Raw genomic sequence first — 19,480 nt, forward strand, 5'->3', positions numbered from 1 at the left:
AGGAATTATTCTTTGGTTCTTTCGGTAAAGTCACGTAGAAAGAAAATAAATTAAATAATAGAACACGACGTTTCGATTGCAACACAAGCAATCGTCATCAGGTAGAAAACAAACCTAGTAAACTTAGAAATATAATGCAATACAACGCAGAGAGTCGACCAAAACAAAAGTCAACACCCTACCTGGTTCATTACATTCTTCCAAAGATTGCTAAATTTGAGAGACAAACCACAGACATGGAGACGCATAGACAGACACACAAGCAGAGAGAGACAACACAGAGACACACAGAGAGAGACACACACTCTCTGTGTGTCTACATTGAGGGAAAAAAGTATTTGATCCCCTGCTGATTTTGTACGTTTGCCCACTGACAAAGAAATGATCAGTCTATCATTTTAATGGTAGGTTTATTTGAACAGTGAGAGACAGAATAACAACAAAAAATCCGGAAAAACGCATGTCAAAAATGTTATAAATTGATTTGCATTTTAAGGAGGCAAATAAGTATTTGACCCCTCTGGAAAACATTACTTTGTACTTGGTGGCAAAACCCTTGTTTGCAATCACAGAGGTCAGACGTTTCTCGTAGTTGGCCACCAGGTTTGCACACATCTCAGGAGGGATTTTGTCCCACTCCTCTTTGCAAATCTTCTCCAAGTCATTAAGGTTTCGAGGCTGACGTTTGGCAACTCGAACCTTCAGCTCCTTCCACAGATTTTCTATGGGATTAAGGTCTGGAGACTGGCTAGGCAACTCCAGGACCTTAATGTGCTTCTTCTTGAGCCACTCCTTTGTTGCCTTGGCCGTGTGGTCATTGTTATGCTGGAATACCCATCCATGACTCATTTTCAATGCCCTGGCTGAGGGACGGAGGTTCTCACCCAAGATTTGACGGTACATGGCCCCGTCCATCGTCCCTTTGATGCGGTGAAGTTGTCCTGTCCCCTTAGCAGAAAAAACACCCCCAAAGCATAATGTTTCCACCTCCATGTTTGACGGTGGGGATGGTGTTCTTGGGGTCATAGGCAGTATTCCTCCTCCTCCAAACACGGCGAGTTGAGTTGATACCAAAGAGCTCCATTTTGGTCTCATTTGACCACAACACTTTCACCCAGTTGTCCTCTGAATCATTCAGATGTTCATTGGCAAACTTCAGACGGGCATGTATATGTGCTTTCTTGAGCAGGGGGACCTTGCGGGCGCTGGAGGATTTCAGTCCTTCACGGCATAATGTGTTACCAATTGTTTTCTTGGTGACTATGGTCCCAGCTGCCTTGAGATCATTGACAAGATCCTCCCGTGTAGTTCTGGGCTGATTCCTCACCGTTCTCATGATCATTGCAACTCCACGAGGTGAGATCTTGCATGGAGCCCCAGGCCGAGGGAGATTGACGGAAATTTTGTGTTTCTTACATTTGCGAATAATCGCACCAACTGTTGTCACCTTCTCACCAAGCTGCTTGGCAATGGTCTTGCAGCCCATTCCAGCCTTGTGTACAGTGAGGGAAAAAAGTATTTGATCCCCTGCTGACTTTGTACGTTTGCCCACTGACAAATGAATGGTCAGTCTATAATTTTAATGGTAGGTTTATTTGAACAGTGAGAGACAGATTAACAACAAGAAAATCCAGAAAAACGCATGTCAAAAATGTTATAAATTGATTTGCATTTTAATGAGGGAAATAAGTATTTGACCCCTTTGGAAAACATGACTTAGTACTTGGTGGCAAAACCCTTGTTGCCCGTCTGAAGTTTGCCAATGAACATCTGAATGATTCAGAGGACAACTGGGTGAACGTGTTGTAGTCAGATGAGACCAAAATGGAGCTCTTTGGCATCAACTAAACTCGCCGTGTTTGGAGGAGGAGGAATGCTGCCTATGACCCCAAGAACACCATCCCCACCGTCAAACATGGAGGTGGAAACATTATGCTTTCGGGGTGTTTTTCTGATTAGGGGACAGGACAACTTCACCGCATCAAAGGGACGATGGACGGGACCATGTACCGTCAAATCTTGGGTGAGAACCTCTTTCCCTCAGCCAGGGTATTGAAAATGGGTCGTGGATGGGTATTCCAGCATGACAATGACCTAAAACATACGGCCAAGGCAACAAAGGAGTGGCTCAAGAAGAAGCACATTAAGGTCCTGGAGTGGCCTAGCCAGTCTCCAGACCTTAATCCCATAGAAAATCTGTGGAGGGAGCTAAAGGTTCGAGTTGCCAAACGTCAGCCTCGAAACCTTAATGACTTGGAGAAGATCTACAAAGAGGAGTGGGGCAAAATCCCTCCTGAGATGTGTGCAAACCTGGTGGCCAACTACAAGAAACGTCTGACCTCTGTGATTGCCAACAAGGGTTTTACCACCAAGTACTAAGTCATGTTTTGCAGAGGGGTCAAATACTTATTTGCTTCCTTAAAATGCAAATCAATTTATAACATTTTTGACATGCGTTTTTCTGGATTTTTTTGTTGTTATTCTGTCTCTCACTGTTCAAATAAACCTACTATTAAAATTATAGACTGATCATTTCTTTGTCAGTGGGCAAACGTACAAAATCAGCAGGGGATCAAATACTTTTTTCCCTCACTGTATGTGTGTGTCTCTGTGTTGTATTGCATTATATTTCTAAGTTTACTAGGTTTGTTTTCTACCTGATGACGATTGCTTGTGTTGCAATCGAAACGTATTCTATTATTTAATTAATTTCTCAATAATGTTTACTCGAGGTAAATATTAAGTGAGATGTGTTAATATTTCATGGGGGTGGAGCAGTGGTGCAGCGGTTACCACACTGCGCTCTTACCCTGAGCTTAATTCCTGTCATGCCACTTGTGTTTTTCTTACACTCATGAACTGCGGCATTCGCTATATACACAAACACTTTTCCTATAACTCATAATCTGATAACCTTTAAAATATTACCCACGTGAAATTATCTTGATTTCGTCTCAAATGCTCTCAGAATGCTATTGCTGGGCATCTTCACAACAACTCCCCTCCCTGCAGCGATGGCGAGACCTCGGTCTAGACGCCTGACGAGGGCCGGCACTGCGGCTTTCTCATCGCCAATGCTCGCTCGCCGTACCAGTCTAGCAATGGGGAAGTTCAGGCCTGGCTCCTTCGCCGATTGCTCTTGGCGATCACAACCACACTCTGCACCTCGTCACCACGAACGCAGTTTTCACCGCGTCACCGCTCAGCATACCCGTGGACAAACAACAAAATTGTGCAGACTCTTTGCCGAGCACAGGCTCAATGGTCCAAAATTTCGAAGCAGCTAGCAAAAAAAAGTTGTGAATAGATAAGAGAGTGAACATGTTTACTGAATTGAGCAAGGGTATTGTTAGAGCTTTGGAAAGGGGGTGATGAAGCAATGCAAGGGGAAGAAACAGAAAGAGAAGCATTGTGACCTCTGTGTGGTGGGTGAGTGGTGAGTGAAGAGTGAAGGGTGAATGAGTGAGTGAGTGCATCTGGTGTTGTGATCTGCAGTGTGGTGGCTGAACACCGTGTGGATGAGATGAAACAGTCAGTGTATGGTCGACCGAGTCCTCAACATGAGTGAAGGAATCAACGATAATGAAAGCTCACGGGGACGGTAACAGTGGTGATAATGACAGAGTGATGAGGCGGCGACTCATTGCCGACGAGTAAGCAAGTGGCTGGAACAAATCGGTGAGCGCCGGATCACAAATCAATAAATTAAACTGACTGGAAACTGTGGTGCTGTGTACTGAGCAATGCACATGCGGCTGCTGCAAGCGACACACACGTACCAAGGGGAAGCGTACGGCTGGGCGGAGAGCTGAGGGTGGTGGGCAGGGGCGGTGGCTTGCGTAGGAGGCTGGCGCTGCTGCACTTGAACATGTGCAGTGGTGGGGAGGATGCTGCATTGTCGGGGGACCTGGAACCCTCACCAGATTTGGGTTTGGCCGAGAGGTTTAAGGGCTGAGATGAGTCTTCCTGTAGAACAACAACACACGAACGACGGCATGGCTCATACCACGAAATACAGCATTTCATTTGTAGCAGCAGCATCAACAGTGGAACGTGCTAATTCTAAGAGCACACGGAATATAATGCCTATGAACGCACACTGCAACTTAATTGATTGCAGCTATAATGTCAGTCATTATCGATGATGATTTGTACATCATCACTGATGTGTCCAACTTGAGGCATGACGAGGATTTCAGCTCTTGTGTAGAGGACTTGTGGAAGTTGTAATTACGCTCGTGTACCCAGGAAAACCGAGTCTCAAAGACTCTCTTTTAGCAGAGTGCAGCCAAGTTATTTTTTTACAGGAGGGGCCAATATTGCTGCGTATCATCCCAACTGAGTAATTTGCAGGTAATATTTCGGCATTGGGATGCTTGGCCTATAATGGTCAGATAGGGGTTTTTCTTGTTGGTAGCTATGGGAGGGAAACCATACAGAACAGGGGGAGAAAAATGCATACTCCATTCAGAAAGGCAACCCAAGTCATGAATTAAGCCCAGGCCCTTATTGCTGTGAGGCACAAGTGTTACCACTGCCGCCACCCTGCGGGCCAATATAATAACCTCCAAATTCAGCAATGACGATGAGCGTGACAGTAAGTGGCTATGCGATACAATGTTGGCAAGCAGAGGAACCTTGACCGAATCTGAAAAGCCCTGGTATATAGGCACGTATGAATACAATGCATGTCGTTTTGAAGGTTATGCTAAATATACCAAAAATAACACAAATCCCACTTCAGAGGAAAACACATGATCAACAACTGTGATTAGTGGTGTTAATTCTGGTTTATTAATGAAGAGTTGTTAGCCAAAAATCCAGTTAATGGATAAACAATGTAATTTGCTTTGCAGTACATTGACAATGCAGGCATATGGCGTGAAGGGGTGTGTGATCCTGCTCAAGCAAACGGTGGTCATCACGCCCAGAGCCACGCTCCCAGCTGGATTTAACCTGTGGTCACTCTCCACTAAGCAATAGCCAACATAGTCACCCTGCTCGGGTTACAGCTGGCCAGGTGCCAGCGGCAGTGCGGCTGGCTCCCAATCGGAAGGTTTCCAGTTCGAATACTGGTTGCGTGTCAACTCAGCCCATCTTCCCTCCAGGGTCGATAAGACGAGCACCAGTTTGTGGGGAAGATCAATAGTGGTTCACACTGCCACAGACTTGACGAATTTCCACCACTCGCTTAGGGCTGTAAACGGGAGATGAGCACCGCCTCAATGCTCATTTGAGCAGCAGGAAATCACTTTGACTGTTGACAAGGATTAAATGCCGAGTTGACACACAGCCAGGACTTGGCAACTTTACGAATGCACGTGTCAAGCAACCACAGCGGCACCTGGCTGAGTACAAACACAAGGCCGTGTAAGTAGTTGAAAAACAGTTTATTTATTTCAGATGCATAAATTTAAAACATTAATTCCAAACATTTTAGTTCTCAAGTATGAGTACTGCCTATGCTCCAGACACACTGGCAAAAATGTTTTAACTAAATTCAGAAACACGTGCCCTCACGGTGGGCGGGCCTGCGCAGGTGTGGTGAGCTACCTTGGGTTTGGGAGGCGGGCTGCCCTTGGGCTTGTCGTGGAGTTGCGGGTGCCCAGACGGAGAGCCGGGCAGGCCCGACGGCGGCACCCCGTGCAGCTTGGCTCCCGGGGAGAGCTGCAGGGCTGCCAACTGGGCCGCGTACAACTGCTGTGTGAGGGACAGATGGATGTCAGGGGTTCAGCGTGATAATGAAGCATTGTTCTTGGATGGCGTTCACTGGCACGTCAATACGCAGCACATTGCTGCACTTTTCTGGGGATAGCTGATGGCTCAGCAGCAGCAGGTGAAGCAGCCAGCTCGGGGTTAGAGGGGCAGCCTCAAGGGAGGGGATAGGCAGCTAGAAGATCCTGGGGGCCCCGGGGCGTGATGCTGCAGGTTGATCTCAGTGTTTGTAAATGCAAGTTTTGTATCTTATTTTATTTGTGTAGGTCTTGATTTAGTATTTAAGTGAAAAAATAAATAGCGAAATCAAGCCCCACGTGAGATGCATTATAGCTGTGAGATAACCTCAGGACTCCACCTTAGTCCAAAGCAGATGCTGCAGGTGGACGGGAGATTATTTACATAATTTATACGTCTTTCCGACATTCCAAAACAACAAACGCGCCGGAACATCACACTCTCCCCAAGAATTGCTCATGTGCTGGACTGCGCAAGAAGAGTTTACAGCAGTCATTGACAATGCAGACGGTGACAGAGGGTCACAGTGCGAGGGGAGGGCTGATGTCCCTTTGACCCATCCAAGTTCATTCTCGTTTAGCAAGTGAATCACTGCTATTGTGCCACCCACCACACAACACATTTCCTGCCACCACCTACCCCCCATCCCCCATTCTGAGAGGAGCCACAGCGCAGCCTGGAAAATAACGTGGGTGATGTGTGCCCTGCCCGTGCAGCAGAGAAGCGCCGGCATCACTGCTCGGTGTGACCGACGAGGCTGTGCATGGCTACGTGTCAGTGTGTCGGTGTGTGTGCTCCACCTTGCACCAGGGCAGTGCCCACAGCAGATTTACAACACATGTGTACTCTGTGTCTCTTGGTGACCAATAGCGGATAAGAGAAGTTGAACACATGTACACCGTGTATCTCACTGTGACCAATAGCGGATAAGAGGAGTTTAGTCCACGTACATCATGTATCTCACGTTGACTAATAGCGGATAAGAGGAGTTACAAAATTAAAAGAGGATCTTCCTGCTATCGCTTTGTTTTTTTTTATAAAGAATGGATGTCGTGTGTTTAATTACATGATCACGTAACACATGCGCATTGAGTAAATGCCACTTTACAAATGCAGTGTAAGACGTTATATTGCTATAATCAGATACAATCTTTAATTTGTTGGTCACCAACGATGTGTAGCGATATACCAAACTCCGCTGTGTGCACTCACGCATCGTTCTGCTTTGTGGGCACGTGTGGTGTATGGTATGTGCATTCAGATCCACTATAAATACAACCGTACAATCTATGTAATCAATCACATTTTAAGGGGTTATTTTAAATAATGACCATTTACATTTTTCCCATTCTCATGAAAGCGATTTCACCATGTGGTTCCAGTTTTAAAATCCAATCTTCAATTATCAAAAACACAACAACACAAAAGTTGTAAACATTTTTCTCTATGTACACTACATTTGGAAACGTTGCATTGCATCCATGAGTCTTTTCCCACTCACATTGCCGTTTCTCAAAAAATATCTTTGTAAATGTTTACACAAGTGCCACGCGAAGTAAGGCCCAGGTGAACGATGCATTAGAGTGCCGCGTGAGCAGAATTTGAGTTTGCTGCCACTCAATCTGCCCCGCATGGATGATGCAGGAGTAGCAGCATTCACCGCTTCACCAGCCGCAGCAATGGCTCTGGCTTGCACCATGCTCAGTGCAATCTCAGGTATAACAACCTCAGTCCTGACAAAGCACTGCTACAAAGGCACCGTTCTAAGGTGCGTGAGGATAAATTGTTAAATTAATTATTATAAATTGGGATGGTCTTACCATCTACAATAGTTCACAACCACCACCACACACTGCCGGCCACCAATAGCACAACCACACTCCAAACCACCATCACCACCACCACATGATCCAAGCCACCACCACCACACACTCCAAGCCACCACCACCACCACACTTCAAGCCACCACCATCTCCAAGCGAACAACAAAAACAACCGCCATTCGCCACTAAGTGGTGGTGATGTCACCACGGCGCTTGTGCCAGACTATGTGCATGTTAAGGCCACGTGAAGTGTCAAACGCCCCCTGGCAGGAGGTCACGGTGCAGACCCAGGTGCCATGGGTCGAACTGAGATGACTGGCTGATGCGCCACCTGTGCCCCCTACTGTGCCAATTTGATGTGTTTTAGCCGCCCGGCGCTTCGCTCGTTGTTGTGAGAGTCGCTCCTCTGCCCTACGTTGTTGCTGGAGGGCGACTGCCTCCAACTGCCCAGTAGCGTCATTCATGAGCCTCTTCCACAGAGTCCGATCTTGACATCGGCAAGTCCACTCAGCTCCACATCTTCTTGTACCACATCACTCCATCTCTTCTCTAGCCCGTGCCGCGCCCATTTAGCTCCCTTGATCTGGCCGAACAAAAGCTGTTCAGGCATGCGGTGGGTGGGCATGTGGGCTACATGACCCAGCCAACGCAGCCTTGCCTGCCGGAGGAGCTCACCGATGGGACTTTGTCTAGATCTTTCAAGGATTTGTGAGCTCTTCACACAATCCAGCCTGGTTAAACCCAGGATAGTTCGTAGGCAGACCAGCCTAAATGTTTCTAACCGGCGAAGATGTTCCATTAGGGGGATCCACATTTCGCAAGCATAGAGAAGGAAGGCAATGACCGTGGCCGAGAAGACCCGAAGCTTTGTGTGGAGTGACAGCGTTCCGCAGCCGATGAAAAGATAATGCCACTCGACTGATTTGGAGTGAGACCTCTGCTGTCAAACCAGAGCCAGTCATAAGCACACTGCCCAGGTAAGGAAAACTCCACACTCTCTCCACAATTGCCCTATCACCAATTGGGAGTTGTGGGTGTGGAGTGTCTGATGGGACAAAATACCCAGGCAGGTGCTTAGTTTTGGTGGGGCTGATGGTAAGGCCCCACCTCTTAGTGATACGCTCCAGGTTCAGCAGCAGCACCTCCAACTCCTCCTCTGAGTGAGCAGCAATCTTCAGACCTCCAAGCCACCATCACTACCACACACTCCAATTCACCACCACATACACTACCAGCCACCACCACCAGACACTCCAAGCCACCACACGACAAGCCACCACCACCACCACCTCTAAGCCACCACCACACAAGCCACCATCACCAAATAAACTACAAGCGACCACCCTCAACACACACCAGGCCACCGCATGACAAGGCACCACCACCTCTAAGAGACCACCACCACACTCTAAGTCATCACCACCACCACACGCCAAGCCACCAAGCGATTACCTCTGCAAGTTTTAAAATAAAACAACCAAACCCAATGTTGAACGCACTATGTATTTCACGAGAAAAGTATGAAAATAAAAGGTAAGTTTGCCGTATGATTATACTCCTCTTGTTGTCTCTGTAAACCGTTGGCCAGTGGTTTCTTCTGCATATTACTTTCTAGTATGGATTAATTTTACACTGAAAGCATTGGCTTTGAAAAAAACCCAACAACTTATAATATACATTTACGATTTATTATAAAAAAATACGCAAACTAAAACGGCCATCACATTTCAAATTCTCTTAAATTCGGCCAAATAAGGCATCTACTTTCATTTCCATCTCAGTCTCTTCATACGTACGGATTGCCATATGAAACACAGCCCGTTGGCTGGCACGGAGCACGGCAATAATCATTCAGTCTTTAAATATACACCTTATGGCAATGAGACAAAATAGCATCTGTGGTAACTTGCGTGTAATGAGAAGAGGGCGACAGCAATCGCCTACAGCGATCCTTGTAAGGTAACTTTCCCACACTGATATTGCTGCGTGTTGTTTGTACTACCTCAGATCAAACATCCGTCTTCTCTCGGCATTAATCAACATCGACAAGACAAATCGTTTCTGTGTTATTGTTTTCCATATTTCATGGTCCTTTTCATTTTCGAATGCCCGGCCCTGGCCCATACCAGCCTGACCCCCTCATCCTCTCCCCATCGTCGCAAGAACAACAACAAAAAACGTCCAACGCTCAGCATAGGCTGAAGGAACAGCCAAGCGTTTTCGAGTCTCCGACTCGCTCTTAAAAGGCACAGTTTTTGACGAGCGCTAACTGCTTGTAGCGCTCTTTCTACCCACAATACCACCCGCTCACAACATCCCGCACCACAGATTAGCACGGTTGGTTACGTACGGTGCGAAAAAAGTTAAACATACATGCATACACTGCGGTAAATGTCATCTTTTCACCGGTGTTTTTATATCGGGTAGGGTCGGGTGAGAGGTTGATGTGGGGCAAAAGGCTTTTTCTGTCTTGGTGCGAACGGAAATGACATCACCAGTGATGATCAGGGTGATCATCACTGGTGATGTCACTGCTGCTGCTCTAGAGGGGGGCACCAGTCTGGAGGAGGGCACCTGCTGCCGCTACTGCCGCTGCCGCTGGTTACTAAAGGTCCACAGATGAACCACGCGTGGCAAGTATCTTCAACTGGCTCTACGGCTGCCCAGGCTCAATTCAATTGGCTAAGGAGTACAGTAAAACCTTGGATTGCGAGTAACTTGGTCTGCGAGTGTTTTGCAAGACGAGCAACAATTTAAAATAAATATTCATTTGATAAAACGAGCAAGGTCTTGCAATACGAGTAGTACGTCTACGCTTTGTCTGCCGAGCATCACGTGATCACAACTGATATACGAGTGCTTTGATATACGAGTGCTTTGGATTACAAATACGTGTCCGGAACGAATTATGCTCGCAATCCAAGGTTTTACTGTAGTTTGTTGGCCTTCTCCCGCACCTCTGATTAGCACGGTTGGTTTCGTACGGTGTGAAAGAAGTTCAACATACGTACGTACACATCAAAGTGAATGGCCAGAACAGCCAGCAACTCTCCAATTGGCTGCCGAGTAGAAGGTGGGTGCCGAGGAAACGCAAGGAGGCAGTGACGTTGGCACGGGGCACTCTTTTTCTTCTACTCTCAACTTCGCGCTTCATCTTCCTACGCGGTGTTCCATCTCTTTGGTGTGAAATAAATAAACCTGCAAAGACTACCTGCACATGCCGATGTCTTCTCTTCATATACTGTATATTGATATATATATATTTCAGTCCATTGAAAAAACTTAAAGGTGCAGAATATTCTACAGTGAGTTTTCAAATGCCAGAAACGTTACAGACAGAATTCTGAGTAAGGCAGTCAGGTTGATCAATGATCCAGAATTCATTAATTTATTCCAGTTACTTGCTCACCAGTGGTCAGTTGCTACTACCATGATTACTGTTCTTGTGACCTTCAGTAGTTGATTATTCTCGAAACAACGAACTCAACAATTTACTGAACCATAGTTTCTGTTTCCTATAACCATACACCATAGCCAACACTACACCGATATCATCAATCCTTTCCCGCATCACACCGCATCCAGGAGGCCCACACATTGTTCAACTTGGACATAAATTCCAAATCACTTACCCTATCATCATCCCACAGCCACTTACTTGTGAGAGACAAGTTAGTCAACATGGCCCACTTGAGCCACTCGCAGTAGAGGACACTCATCGACGCGCGCACAGAGTGCACTGCCTTGGACACCAACTCATGCCGACGGTAGTCACAAGGGGGATTTATTAAATCATTCCCAATACCGAGGCGTCGGATTGTGAGACGTACGCACAACTGGCCTTTTGTAAAGTTGTAATAAAGTACAGTGCCTCATTAATGCCAGTGCCTAGTTTGTTATGTTCAGGTATTACGTGCAAATAGTTACTTTATAATTGGAGTGTGCATGCAGAGCACAACAACAACAATGCACCAGGGCTCAGTTCTCTCCAGACTTATTCTCCTGCAAAGCTGCTCAGATTTCAGTTGAGCCATCTGCTGGTGGAAGTCTTGATGATGCCACTAACATTGAATTACAATGAATTAGGTAAACGCCTGTGCATGCCACCTGAAGCTGAGGGGTCTGGGGTGGATTCTAGTGCCTTCTCAGAGCGGAGCCGTGCGATACAGCTGGTTAGAGTTCACGTCTTGCTTTTGAGTTGTAGATGTCGGGAGTCGCAGATGTTGGGAGTTATTCTGGGGAGTGGTGGTCTGTGGGTCTGGGCCAGCCACGTGCTCTGTGAATATTTGTCTGTGACTGTCCACCATGTGAGGTGCTCAGGGGATCTGCCTGTTGCCGATCTGGCGGCACCGTGGACTGGTAGGATCCTCATTATATTACTTCCGCCTCCTGGGAGGGGACTCTCTGTCCTGGAGTAAGGATCTGAGGGATCCTCCAGGGCTGCTGGTATGGACACCTGTGTGCTCATTCCCTGGACTCAGGGCTAGTTTACCCAGGTAGCCTAGACTTTGTGTTGTGTCTCTGTGGTGGTCTCTCTCTGTTGTGTCTCGGTAGTGATCTCACTAGTTGATGTTGTGTCTCTGTGGTGTTGTCACTTAGTTGTGTCTCTGCTGTGTTCTCTCTGTGTTGTGTCTCTGTGGTGTTCTTACGAATTCGTGTCGCCTCCCGTGACAAAAGGCCTTGACTCATCCCATTGCTGATGATTGGCTTCTGGTTTAGTGAGGAATGGTGCGGTGCGTCACACAGTCCTCCTGGAAAAATCGAGGTCGATTAATTACCTTGTTAAATTTAGAAAAAAATACGTTTCTGGAAATTTAACACCAATAGACTTTCTGGATAAGTTAGAATAATCGTAATAAATAAATAAACCAACCCTGTGTTTTTTTTAATTGAGACCAAGGTATATGAATAGATAAATAATTATATACGACCCGTTGTCAATGAACTACGATCCGAAGGCCTTTACACGTCTGTGTCGATCAAGGTGGTTATTTAACCAGACTTCACGCTGATCAATGGCCTAGCGTGGGTTGGTGAAGGGCCTACATGGGGCCGTTTCAGATATTGAAATGACACTATCAACTAATTTTATTTTACCAGGTAGGGCCCACTGAGCTATATCGCTCTTTTTTTCTAAGCGACCTGGCCACACATGATAGCTCAACGAAGTGGCTCATCATGTGGAAATTAAGGGCAGCCAAAAACTTTAAATGCATGTTTCTAAATGTGGAGAAAAAAAACTGGAGGACGCAGAGAAAAGTCCACGCGACCACGAGGAGAGAGACACGCAAACTCCAAATATACAGTTGTCAGGGTCGGGATTGAACCAATGCCCTCCTGTATACCAGGTGAGGTAGTTAACATTTCGCCACTGTGCCAAGATATAATTTTGCTCTGATATTAACCATGCCCAGGGACTTACCTCAAGTTGCCAAGTCGAAAGCACAGCGTGCTAACCACTGTGCTGTCAGTTTTGGTTAGAAGGACATGCCCAGGATATAAAATGCGACTGATGTTAGCCATGGTCAGAAATCAAATTTGGGTTGACAGTTCCATAGTACACTGCGTGGATCCCTGTGCCACCACTATCCCGATTGCATCTCCACTCTAGAAAGCAACGCAATAATTTCTACCAGAATTTTCCCGTGCTTAGAAATGGCGATGATGATGATGTTGTGTAAAACACAACAAGTAAATAGATGACAAGTGGAGATGTTCTCAAAAGGCGCAGCTCTGTGTGCGCGTGCTTTACAATCGTGACTCCATGCTCGACACCACCCGCACTGCAGTGCATGCACTCCCTCCTCCCTCTCACGTCACGATCCATGCCGACACTCGTCCTTGCAGCTTTACATTCAACGCTTTCATGGCGCGTGCCGTGCACCTCACATTAATCACCTCGACTCCAACCTTTCACCTCTATTCTTACAACTTCACTCCCTCTCCACCACACGCACCATACCTCACCCTCTCTTGACCCTTTTCCTCACCCGTTACGGCAATTCCACACCGCCTCTTTCCCCAAATCCCGCTTGCACACCGCATCGTCCCCCGTGTCACACCAACTTCCCACATCACGCGTTCATTCATTCCGCCCACCTTTCACTGCCTTCGCGGTTGCTTGTACGGAAAAATACGTGAATTACAAACTATGAAGTGTGCACGTTTACCACTCTCAATGCGTGTGCAATAACTTCGTTCGGATGTACATGTTGCCAAACAGCCGCAAGCTTAACAAGTAAAGGTGTTCTGCCTGCTGCAGCTAATAATGGCCAACGCTGCGTTATATTACACAGGTTTCACCACATTGCCAGGAGTCGTTCCCTAGCTGTGAAAACACGGCAAGTCGTTTTTTCTGTGACAATGCCGGATTTTAGACTTATTTTAGAGAGTTCAATGCAACGTCTCACTGCTCTGAGCCAGCCCGAATCGTGCGCAGCCTCTCTTTTCAGATGCCCTGCCCGCTTGAGTGACCTCGTTAGGGAGCGTGACCTTTGCAGAGGAGAGGGCTGCTGCATTCCTGTTGTTACCGAGGTTCGGAGGTCGGATGACGATCAATGTGGTTGAGGTTCTGATGGTGCTCCTCTTAAATGTACAATGTTGGTGTGTTGCATGGGCAGGGGAAGGTCTTTCCGACAACGAAATTCAGGGTGACAGAGGAAGGTTATTATGCAAGAACTCCACGTGAGCGTATATTTTTGACAAATGGGTAGGATCTGAATACGGTCCAGTCAGAGTAAAGCGTGGCAAGGAGGGAGACTGAGACTGTCAACTGGAGGGCAGAATCCTAGGGCAACCGATCGAGTGAGGGATCGTGAGAAGCGGGAGTCTGCGGATCGGAGGGATCTTTGGGCGCCTGGGCTCCACGAGGCGGAAGCAAAACGTAGTTCGGGAGAGTGCACAAGATGGGGCTGAAGGCTGCGGCAGAAGCAGCCAATAGCGCAGTGGAGACAATTACATGGAGGTTATCATGAGGTAGCACAAGAAAGCACAGAAAGTGATACAGTGTGTTACTGCAGTGATGACAGGAGTGATATAAACGAGTGTTTCAGCCCGAGACGCAGAAGTCCTTGGAAATTCAATGTGATGGTGATTAACGGAGTTGTGCGGAAGTTTTTGCACTGATAGAGTATTCGAGTAAATTATAGAATTACAATTGCAACATATATCGGTCAGTGAAGTCTGATACAAATTTCCATGGCTTTAGAAATATGACCCAATTCCGTGGATTAAGCCCATTCTACCGTGTCCCCCTCCACCCTCCAGAACAAGATGAAGTGATAGAATTAAGACAAAGTTTAACGAGGTTCAATGAGGCTGGAGTTATTTTACATTATCATACGTAAAAATATGTTATTTCTGTAATTTCAGCTGTGTGTTTGTAAACATTCGTTGCTGTGAGAACTTGTGCTGAGCCCACGTTCCAGGTACAGTAGTCCCTTGGTTAATCGTAATATCGGTTAACAGTTTTCGGTTAATGTTTTGCCTCCCATAGGACCCCGTGGTTTCGACTTAACGTTAACATTTTCATTGACGGTATGTTTATATTGTGCGCGCGGGTGCCAATTTCGGCCAATCTGAGTGCTCGTAAGTGGGATGAGCATGCCTAAGCCAATCAGCGACGCCCATTTATGGCCATTTAGACCTCAACTGCCTTTGTTTACATGTTTCTGTTTTGGCAGTGGAAACAGCTCACTTACTTATTTTTAACCTTACAAGTGAATTCAATTAACAGTTATTTCCGTTAACAGAAGTTTTGGTGTAAATGAATTAAAAACGTTAACCGAGGGACCACTGTATGCAAGATTAGACGGCCTGCTTCCTTGTGGCTGTGGGAACACGGTAAGAAGAGACCCTTGAGAGACCTATTGGACGTGGGCTCCGCTGTGGAATGGCCTCAATGGTGTGGTTGGGATAAAATTGTATTGCAATTGATGTACGTGAAGAGCAATACAATTGTATCTCTATACTTAATACTGATGAATACAGTCAGGTTGAACAAATTGTAATTACCGGCAAAACGTCGTACTCGAATTGTAAATGTTGCGGGTTTACTCTCCAACACACCGGTGTGCTGAACTAGAAACTAATTGGCATGTTTTGTTGACATGACAAACCTTACTAATTGGCTGTGTCGGGTGGTGGTGGGTTTAATGACACATTTATATTCACGCAATCGAACCAAAAATATTACTTCGTGTTGAATAAATTGCTTTGAATGAAGTTGATGCTACTACATCTTATTTCTAAATTGGAAGCTCACTGCCCTGGAAGCTATGGGCTACCTTGCATCATATCTGGATAGGCCACGCACGGCAGGGCATTCACCCCTTTTCCACAAATAATGGAAAATAAAGAACCACCCAAGTGCCAGTGTGGCGCAGCGCAACGGACCAGCGGAACTCACCGCAGGGCCGTGTCCACTGCGGGCGCCCTCCGAGGGGACGACTGAGGAGTTACCCGTCGTCCCCTGAGGCCATCAGCTGAATTAACAACCTGGATGTAGATTTATAGTCACTGCTCAATTCATATCTGTACGGATGAGAGGCTGACGAAACTTTGTTTTAGAGATTCCGTACTCCTACCAGAGCACAGCCAATGTGGGCCTGGTAGAAATTATCTTCCCACGCTGTGCCATCTGCCTGGCAGTAACGGTGCCACTGGGAGCAGTGTAACATTTTTGGCCATCTGAGCATGCCAAAATGCAAGGGATTGGAATGTTTTGTGAAGTTATAAATATTTCTCTTTGACACTGAGAGACATTTTTTCTTTTGGCTGACACACTTTGAGTATCAATTTAAAAGGTTTCCAAGCTAAATATTTGCCAGTAAATGTTTTGTCATTCTGCTGGGAGTGAGTCCCAATGTGCCTCAAATGGCTACCAAAAGAAACGTTTGCCAGTCCTTGCAAAAGCATATCTGCAGCAAGAGCATGTGAGACGTATTCCAACGTACTTGTCACGACGGCCACAATGCTTTATCATCATTGTTAATCATGATCAGAGTTGTACTTGTAAGCCACTGTGAGGTGAGGACAACCCCTTGCTACAACGGTATACGATAACTCCACTCTTATTACTCCTACATGTACCCAGATTCAATTAACACAAATCGCTTTCATGTTGCCCCACACATCAGTTCTGATGGTTTTAATATAGCTGATATACTTGGCAGAAATGTTTCATGTCCAGGGGCTCTTTATTTACCTAATGGCAGGGTGATATATTGGCTTCCAGTCTGTTTTACTGATAACAATCTTATTAATGTTCAATATTGTTTACAGTTATTCTACTTATCATGTACCTTGATTCTGACCTAAACATCGTTTTATGCTGTTTTGAAATATGTTTAATTTTATATAGATATTAAAAAGTACGTTATTTACCAACTAAATTACTATTTGCATATTACAAACAAATCAATTACACTTGTTTCCACCCCCATAGCACACCTAGCAATCCCGTGAAAATATAGAACTCAAGATAAACTGAACTATTTTATTTTCATTTTACCAGGTAAAGCCCACTGAGCTATATTGTTCTTTTTCAGAAGCGCCCTGCTCACAAATGATAGCCCAATGTAGTGTCTTATCATGTGGACATTTCGAGCAGCCAAATACTCGAAAAGCATGTTTATAAATGTGGAGGGAAAAACCAGCGGACCTGGAGGAAAATCCACGCGACCACAGGGAAAACATGCAAACTCAAAATATACAGGTGTCAGGATCGGGATCGAATCCACCACCAGGCAAGGAAGTTAACATCTCACCACCGCAGCGCCCCATATTTATGCATTATCAATAACTCATTAAAATCACAACATACAGGACACAGTTTGTTGCTTTTTCAGTCCTTTGACGTAGATTAATTAAATAAGAATATGTCAATTAATTCATATCGCAAAAATGCAAGATAGCGAGATAGGGTGGTGGTCAGTCGCGCACTTCCTGGATGTACAAAACGGCCTCCTGCAAACGGGCCCAGGGAAGAGCTACTCAAGAGAGTTAGGAGCAGTGCACCCTGGCCTCTGTTTGTCTGGGCGCCACTCAGAAACGACGGCGCTCAATGATAGTCCTCGTCTCCTCAGTGCACACTTCACGTGATTCTCGCGATTCTCGTCATTTCAGGGAGCTGAGTTAATGCCGGCGCTTGCTCGAGACTGTGTCGAACGCTGCGACGAGAGTGTGGCAGCGAGACGCGCGTCCACTGTGGCCTCTCTCGCTCTGCGCCACCGGCTGCCCTCGCGCACAACGCGCAGCACACAGGGCCTGACCCGGCCATCGAGCGCGGCGTGACATTCGCACAGCAGCCATGGGGACAGAGGCAGCGCGCACCGCACGCTGCTCCCCGAGACACGCCTAGCGTGTGCAAATAGGGCGGTGTCAAATACGCGTAGGTTAACTCTGCAAGTGCAATGGTATTATGTCAATTCAGGTATGCAAGCTATGCGCTTAATCTTTGAGTTAATACCATAACACAATACGCAATACTACGCAATGGTGGCAAATGGGACAGGACCCCTCAAAGTAATGTACCCATGTGTCACTACTCACATCCATGTGTCACTGCTCACATCCATATGTCACCGTTAACATCTACGTCTTACTGTTCACATCCATGTGCCACTGCTCACATCCACGTGTCACTGCTGACATACACGTGTCACTGTTAAGATCCATGTGTCACTGTTAAGATCCATGTGTCACCGTTAACATTTATGTGTCGCTGTTAACATCCACGTGTCGCTGTTCACATCCATGTGTCACTGCTCACATCCATGTGTCACTGCTAACATCCATGTGTTACCGTTAAGATCCATATTTCACCGTTAACATCCACGTCTCACTGTTCACATCCATGTGTCACTGCTCACATCCACGTGTTACTGCTAACATACACGTGTCACTATTAAGATCCATGTGTCACCGTTAACATCCATGTGTCACCGTTAACATCCATGTGTCACCGCTCACATTCGCGGCCATGAACTGCTTAAAATAAACATGCGTAAATGCATTGTATCTACCGTTAGACATACACGAGAAATACTCCGACAACATGCACTGAAATATAGTAGTTTATAAATATAGACATCTAGTCTGTACTTGTCTTAGGCATATGTACAGTGAGGGAAAAAAGTATTTGATCCCCTGCTGATTTTGTACGTTTGCCCACTGACAAATAAATTATCAGTCTATCATTTTAATGGTAGGTTTATTTGAACATTGAGAGACAGAATAACATCAACAAAATCCAGAAAAACGGTCTAAAATGTTATCAATTGATTTGCATTTTAATGAGGGAAATAAGTATTTGACCCCTCTGCAAAACATTACTTAGTACTTGGTGGCAAAACCCTTGTTGGTAATCACAGAGGTCAGACGTTTCTTGTAGTTGGCCACCAGGTTTGCACACATCTCATTTTCAATGCCATGGCTGAGGGAAGGAGGTTCTCACCCAAGATTTGACGGTACATGGCCCCGTCCATCGTCCCTTTGATGTTGTGAAGTTGTCCTGTCCCCTTAGCAGAAAAACACCCCCAAAGCATAATGTTTCCACCTCCATGTTTGACGGTGGGGATGGTGTTCTTGGGGTCATAGGCAGCATTCCTCCTCCAAACACGGCGAGTTGAGTTGATGCCAAAGAGCTCCATTTTAATCTCATCTGACCGCAACACTTTCACCCAGTTGTCCTCTGAATCATTCAGATGTTCATTGGCAAACTTCAGACGGGCATGTATATGTGCTTTCTTGAGCAGGGGGACCTTGTGGGCGCAACAGGATTTCAGTCCTTCACGGCATAGTGTGTTACCAATTTTTTCTTGGTGACTATGGTCCCAGCTGCCTTGATATCATTGACAAGGTCCTCCCGTATAGTTCTGGGCTGATTCCTCACCGTTCTCATGATCATTGCAACTCCACGATGT

At 46.1% G+C, this 19,480-nt stretch overlaps 1 protein-coding gene across 4 annotated transcripts in view; it reads right to left on the reverse strand.

Moving 5' to 3' along the window:
• The window catches only part of LOC116939824 (transcription factor Sox-5-like), a 311,281-nt gene that overhangs the window by 48,531 nt on the left and 243,270 nt on the right, over nucleotides 1–19,480 (reverse strand). For 3 of the 4 annotated variants that reach the window (XM_032948675.2, XM_032948674.2, XM_032948676.2), the window contains 2 exons: nucleotides 5,554–5,700; nucleotides 3,780–3,966 (listed from right to left, as the gene is read on the reverse strand). In XM_032948675.2, coding sequence (XP_032804566.1) covers nucleotides 3,780–3,966; nucleotides 5,554–5,700 — 334 coding nt within the window. The remainder of the gene's footprint in view (nucleotides 1–3,779; nucleotides 3,967–5,553; nucleotides 5,701–19,480) is intronic. The other variant, XM_076065203.1, reaches the window with a different exon arrangement.

This window comes from Petromyzon marinus, chromosome 7, assembly GCF_048934315.1.
Source record: "Petromyzon marinus isolate PM22_M1 ecotype Great Lakes invasive population chromosome 7, UKy_Petmar_22M1.pri1.0, whole genome shotgun sequence".
In the NCBI taxonomy this organism is placed as follows: domain Eukaryota; kingdom Metazoa; phylum Chordata; class Hyperoartia; order Petromyzontiformes; family Petromyzontidae; genus Petromyzon; species Petromyzon marinus.